A 7,129-nucleotide genomic window follows, 5' to 3' on the forward strand; every position below is an offset into this window, starting at 1 on the left:
ATATATATATATATATATATATATATATATATATATATATACACAATAAATAAAATTAAATTGTCAATAAGAAGAGGACATTTACTGCAGAAACTAAACAGGCTGTGGCAATAGAAGAGGGCATTGTTGAGCTAAGAAACTTGAGTTCTCCCAAACCCTTCTCCATTGGGAATTGCCTTATTTGGTCCAAGAACATCTAGAATAAAGAGATATTAAGAGATATTAAGGAAAAGTCATTGTTACGTCCTATTATTTTTGTTGCTAGAGTTGGAATTCTGTTCATGTGACTATCTTCTTTAGGTTTGTTGAAAGATTACTTTAAGTTGGAAATCTTCCTTCTTGTCTATACCTATTATCCATAGGTTTGGTCTTCTCATTGTGTCCTAATTTTCCTGGATGTTTTGGTAAGGATCTTTTTGCATTTCACATTTTCTTTGATTGTTGTGTCAATGTTGTCTATGATATCTTTTGCACCTGAGATTCTCCCTTCTATCTCTTGTATTCTGTTGGTTATGCTTGCATCAATGACTCCTGACTTCTTTTCTAGGTTTTCTATTTCCAGAGTGGTCTCCCTTTGTGATTTCTTTATTATTTTTACTTCCATTTTTAGATCCTGGATGGTTTTGTTCAATTCTTACACTTTTTTGGATGTGTTTTCCTATAATTCTTTAAGGGATTTTTGTGTTTCCTCTTTAGGGGCTTGTACCTGTATACCTGTGTTCTCCTGTATTTCTTTAAGGGTATTATTTATGTCCTTCTTATAGTCCTCCATCATCACCATGAGAAGTGACTTTAGATTCATATCTGCTTTTCTGGTGTGATGGTGTATCCAGGACTTGCTATTGCGGGAGAGTTGGGTTCTGATACTGCCATACTTGGTTACTACCTTGGTTTCTGTTGCTTCTGTTCTTATGCTTGCCTCCCGCCATCTGATTATCTCAAGTGCTCCCTGTCCTTGATATATCTGATTGTAGGCTATCCTACCTGTAATCCCGGTTGTGTGCAAACTCTTCAGAGTCCAGCTTTCTCTGTGGTCCTGTGATTTTGGGATCCTGTGATCCTGAGATTCTGGGTGTGTCAAAGTTCTTGGCAGTCAAGCTTCCTCTGAGACCCTGAGATCCTGGTATGACAAACCTGCTGGGATCCTGGGATCCTGAGATTCTGTTGCGTTGTTGTTATCCTGTTGTGTTCTACTCACCAGTAATCCTAAGATCCTGTGTGTGCTAGGGCAACTGGGGGTGGGGTAGAGAGTCCTCTGGAGTCCATGGGACTGTCCACTGAGTTCACGCCCCAAGATATTGTTTAAATTTTGTTTTGCCAAGGAATATCTTGCTAATCCATCTGTGGTAATTGAGACTTTTCCTGGGTATAGTTGCATGGACTGCCTTTTTTTTTTTCTCTTAGACCCTGTATGGCATCAGCCCATCAGCTTTTAGAATCTCTATTGAGAAGTCTGTTGTAATTCTGATAGGTCTGCTTTTATATGTTACTTGACTTTTTTTCCTTACCACTTTTAATATTCTTTCTTTCTTCTGTGTTCTTGGTGTTTTGATTATTATCTGAGGGGAAAATTTTCTTTTCTGTTCCAATCTGCTTGGTGTTCTATAGGCTTGTATTTATGGTCATCTCTTTCTTTAGGTTAGAGAAGTTTTCTACTATAATTTTGTTAAAGATGTTTACTGGCCATTTGAGTTGGGAATCTTCACTCTCTTCTATACCTACTATTCTTGTGCTTAGTCTTTTCATTGTATCCTGGATTTCCTGGATGTTTTGTGTTAGGACCTTTTTGCACTTTGTACTTTCTTTGACTGTTGTGTCAATGTCTTCTATGGTATCTTCTATGCCTGAGATTCTCTCTTCTATCTCTTGTATTCTCTTGGTGATACTTGCATCTGTGACTCCTGCTCTCTTTCCTAGGGTTTCCATATTCAATGTTTTCTCCCTTTGTGTTTTCCTTAACCTTTCTATTCCCATTTTTAGATTCTGGACAGATTTGTTCAATTTGTTCACTTTTTAATTGTATTTTCCTGTTTTTCTTTAAGAGATGACTTTCCTTTTTATGGGCTTCTATTGTTTATCTGTGTTCTCCTGTATTTCATTAAGAGAGTTATTTATGTCTTATGTAAGGTCCTACTTAATTTCTCATGAGATGGGAAGTTAGATCAGAATCTTGCTTTTCCAGTGTATTAGGGTATCCAGGGCTTGCTCTGGTGGGAGAACTGGGTTCTGGTGTTGTCAAGTAGCATTGTTTTCTGTTGCTTTATGTTCTTGCACTTGCCTCTTGCCATCTGGTTATGTCTCTTGTTAACTGGTCTTGCTGTCTCAGACAGGAGCCTGTCACTCCTGTAAGCCTGGTTATGTTGGGCTTCCTTGGGTCAGGTTGTCTATGGGTATGAAAAGGTGTCTGGAGAGTCTGATCTGTAGCCTGGTTGTGTCAGGGTCAAGCTCTCCCTGGGAGTGGAAGGGATGGGGATGTGGCCTTAAGCACAGGATCTAATCCAGAGCATAGATGCAAACTGGAAGGAACTTTTGTCTCCACAGGTCTGGAGGTTCTGCATTCTCTGAGCCCTGAGTGGTCCCAGTAGGCCATGTATTGAAGCAGGTGTTGGGACTCACCTGTGAGCATGGAGGTGTCAGAACTTCTGGGGATCAAGTTGTCTCTGAGTATGGGCAGAGTAGGGGTGCTGGAGCACTGGATTTGCCCACAGGTACAGATGCAAATTGGAGGGGAAGTAATCTTGAATTAATTAAGACTAACAATTTTAGGTGAGTTACCCCTGTTTACAATTGAATTTTTTGTTTTATAATTGTCAATCTTTGAGAGAAGCATTTTTTTCCTTTCAATGTATGCTAATTCCCACTGAATTTTTATGTATATTTATGTGTGTGAGAGTGTATGTGCATGTATTTATGTTATATATGAAATATACATCTGATAAAAGTAAAAAGTATTTTTAAAATACCTTATTTAAAGATGCTTAATGTTAGTTATCCTTCTTCATGCCCTCTCTGTATTGTCCACCACTCGATTCACCCACTAATTTCTGCTCCTACCATATTATTTCCCCTTCCTTTTCATATCAACTTTGTTCAATTATAGCCTTCCTTTAAGCAGTTTATTTCTTTCCCACTCACAGTGCGTTCTTTCTCTTTGCCTGGACTCTATCACCAAGCCTGGTTATACAAACAAATGAACAGATTGAAGGGATGTGTCACTGCTATCAGTGTATTGCTTTGATACTGTTAGTGTAATTGTACTACTTTGTAAGCCAGTTATCACCCATCCTTTGCTTTGTATCTTCATTATGCATATTCTTCTGTATGCAAGACCTATGCAATCTTTCCACTGTTCTCTCTAGTGCTGAAAAGCAGTTTTTCAAATGTAGTCAATCTTCTTGTTATAACTTGGATTTAAATGACTCAAAAAGTTTCATCTACTGGAGAATCGGTCCCCTCCATTTGGTAATAGTGAAAGGACAGAAAATTTGAGGTGGGGAAGTTTGGAAAGTTATTTTGCTGCAAAAATTTGGAGAAGCATTGCTTTCAGAATTCTTTGTTCTTGGCCATATTCAGTTACTTTTCTCCACTTTTGTCCAATGTTGTCTCTTTTCTTCTTTTACTTCCTTCTCCTGTTTCTCTCTCTCTCTCTCTCTCTCTCTCTCTCTCTCTCTCTCTCTCCTCTCCCTCCATCCTTCCCTCCCACACTCCATCTTTACTTCCCTCCTTACCTTACTTACTAGTATGAAATGAACATTTACCTCCTACCATACTACTGCTTCACACCAGAGATGAAGTGCCTCCTAGTAACCATGAACTGAAGCCAGTGATGTGGATTTGGGAAAAACAGCAAAGATTTCTTCCTTTAATTTCCTCAGGTATTATATCACAGCTGAGGAAAAATAGAATACATATACCATCCAAAAACATAATAGGTGTACATGATTACAAAAATGTCAAGCAGGATTTCTTTCAATGTACTTTCCAATTCTTTCAATGTTCGTTTTAATTCTTCAAATTACTTATGTGATTGTTCATAGGTATTTGACATATAGTAATCTATTACAGCAATTCCAATGTGATCCGTGTTTTCTATTTAATCTTTATTTATCAATAAGTTTGATAATATCAAAAAACAATTCTGAGTAATCATCTGGGAAAATTGTCACCATGTCCTGAATACAATTTTCTTCTCTTATTCTTTGATTAGATGACAATTCCGGGAGTTCCTTAAAACCTTGTGACTTTAATGATGGAATTCTCCTTCTTTGCTTGTCTTGACTCTTTCCAACTAGGACACACACACACAGAAAAACATGAACATGAAAACAAAATTTGTAAAATCTGGAAAAAAAATAGTGTGGTCCCTGGATTCCTCAAAGAATCTACTTTCATCCATCACCTTTGTAACAATGACTACTTCTGAAGTATTTTGGTAAATATTGTGAAATAAATTCTCTGTTAAGTTGTGAGTGAGATTTAGTACTTCACATGTTGGTTAACAGGGGATTACCAGATAAGTTTTGGAAGAAAGCACTTGAAGTACACTAAAAACTGATAAAAATCTACTCCATTAATTTCCTTGTTAAGACCCCTTAATTAACCTACACATTATTCTCTACCTGAACATTTTAATTTCTAGAAAAACCAAGGAGATTGGAATGTCACAGAGAATAGAAGCATGAATCACTTAGATACACACTCATCTATGGCAGGTCCTTTAGTCTTGTATGTTATTTATTTATCCTAAATTATTCCGTGAGCTTTGCATACTCAAACATATAGACTGTTTATATATATATATATATATATATATATATATATATATATATATATATATTCAGACAGAATACCAATAAACCAGTAAATTTGTCCTGGTACAGCTTGAGCATAAGTAGCCTTTCTGACCTAGAGAGCCTCTAGGAACATTTGAATCTAGTACAAATGGGTTACTATTTGTCCCTATTCAAAAATACTGACTATAATTAAAATAACCCCAAATATCAGCATATATAGGAAATACACTCCCCAATCGAACATAGTAACCACCATAAATTAACACAATTGATCTTGTTTTTCATTGCTGCTTTGCCTTCCTCAGCACAGTCCATTAGCAAACAATTCCCTTAAAGAACACAGAGAGGTTTCACTCACTCATTTCCTACATCATGGATGGAGTCAGGAAGAGGTTGATTCTTGGTTTCAGGAAGGAGAAGCACACTAAACCCATTGAGGATGGAGAAACCTCCATAGACGATCCAGGGCAAGTAGGCAGAGTATATCGCCAGCATCATAAACAGGGGGGCCAGGAATAATCCAGTATTACCAAATATTGCAGTGACTCCCATACCTGTTGCCCTTGGAGCAAGAATACAGCACACACACACACACACACACACACACACACACACAAAATCTGGTAAACTTGAAACTTGTGTCTTAGAATCATGCAGATCCTTTTTAAAACCTTAAAACCCGTTACCTGCCAGAAACCAGTGCAATTAAATTTAAGGATCTTGGTAACTTACTCTTCCTTCTCAAATTTATTTCATTTTGTAATATTTTTGGTCAGATTCAGACTATGAAGACACTTCCTTATTCAACACAATGAAACAGAAAGAGTAGTACTCTTTAACTTATCTTATATTTTAACATTATTTATGTGTATACATATATGAGTTATGGGTATAGGCTCTAAAACTGGGACGGAAATACAAACAGAGGTAGAACCTATCCCAAAATGGATCAGAGTTTGACTATAAAGGTAACATGAAAATAAATGGGTTTACTGAGCAGTAGAAGGCCAGCAGAAGTGTAGATTGGGGACTGAGGGAGTTGAATCATCACAAGTAGCCTCTCTGAGATAATGTTATAAAGCAATTGATTATATTGTATTCCAATTTAAAGAAATGTATCTTCAACTACACACCCTAAAAAAAATAGGGTATGCGAGCATTCAATTGTAAGGAAGAATGAATTAAGATGATCAGAAATAATAATGAAAATTAATATGATAAAAATATATTTCATGCCTGTATAAAATTGCCTTAAATAAATATAATAAAAGTAAACAAATTTAGAGTGTGCTGTTGCTTATAAAAACACCTTTTCAGTTGTTCCATTTATTTACATGAGATGCTAAGTAGTAGTACTTTAGTAGACTTACCTACCTCAAAACAAAGTGAAATTTCAGGATACTAAAGTTATAAACATTCTCTTTATAACTAATTGGTTAGAAAACTACCCAGTCTTTATTTTTTTTCCTTTAGTTATATAGAATGATGGAGAAGTTATTGTGTGACTGACTTGAAACTTGTACCTTAATGTGGTCGGGATTAGCTCATTTGAATGAAGACGCATAACAGCCATGCATAGAGAAGAAATTCCTCCTGCCAATGTGGCCATAATAATACGCAGGATCTGCATTTCTAGAGAAAGGAAGACCAAGGGTTGTGGTTAGTTCAGCTTGGCTATAATAATTGTACTTCTCAATTTCCAAACAAAGATATCAGCAGAGGTGTGTGTAAGTATAAAATATAGAAAGGAAAACCAGCACAGAGAAAAGAAATCCTACAATGGCTAGTATGTTGAGGAATGTGTCCAATTTGTTCATGATGGTTTGTGGAAAATCAAGGATTTTTAACAATTGTGCTCATTCCTTCATATTTTATAGAGTAGTGAGTCCAGGCAGAAGTCACTTTCATATTTCCTGTCTAGGAACTCAATGGTCCTCCATGCAGAATATGAGATTGTCATGGGGTGAATCAGGAAAGAATTCAAACTCTTAAAGAATCATAGGTCACTGAAATCCATGATAAATATGGAATAAAACAAAAGAGTGTCATAAATCTGGAGACTTGTACTGCTGAGATGGCAAATTCATCAGAAATAAAAAGTAAGAATTTCTTCTAGGACAACAGGAAAAGCCTTGAACACATGGGCACAGGGGAAATTTTCCTAAGCAGAACACCAATGACTTACACTCTAAGATCAAAAATCTACAAATGGGACCTCATAAAATTGAAAAGCTTCTGTAAGGCTAAGGAAACTGTCAATAGAACAAAATGTCAACCTACAGATTGGGAAAAGATCTTTACCAACCCTACATCTGATAGAGGGCTAATAGCCTATA

The 7,129-nt window shown here is 36.4% G+C and overlaps 1 protein-coding gene across 1 annotated transcript in view; it reads right to left on the reverse strand.

Annotated features, from left to right (window-relative positions):
- Positions 1-3,836: 3,836 nt before the first annotated feature.
- The window catches only part of LOC110315194 (solute carrier family 22 member 27-like), a 9,947-nt gene continuing 6,654 nt past the window's right edge, over positions 3,837-7,129 (reverse strand). The window contains exons 3-5 of the mRNA XM_021189315.1: positions 6,317-6,425; positions 5,152-5,355; positions 3,837-4,288 (exon numbers count right to left, since the gene is read on the reverse strand). Of these exons, the coding sequence (XP_021044974.1) occupies positions 4,228-4,288; positions 5,152-5,355; positions 6,317-6,425 (374 nt within the window). The 3' untranslated portion in view covers positions 3,837-4,227. The remainder of the gene's footprint in view (positions 4,289-5,151; positions 5,356-6,316; positions 6,426-7,129) is intronic.

This window comes from Mus pahari, unplaced genomic scaffold (assembly GCF_900095145.1).
Source record: "Mus pahari unplaced genomic scaffold, PAHARI_EIJ_v1.1 scaffold_10971_1, whole genome shotgun sequence".
NCBI classification, from domain to species: domain Eukaryota; kingdom Metazoa; phylum Chordata; class Mammalia; order Rodentia; family Muridae; genus Mus; species Mus pahari.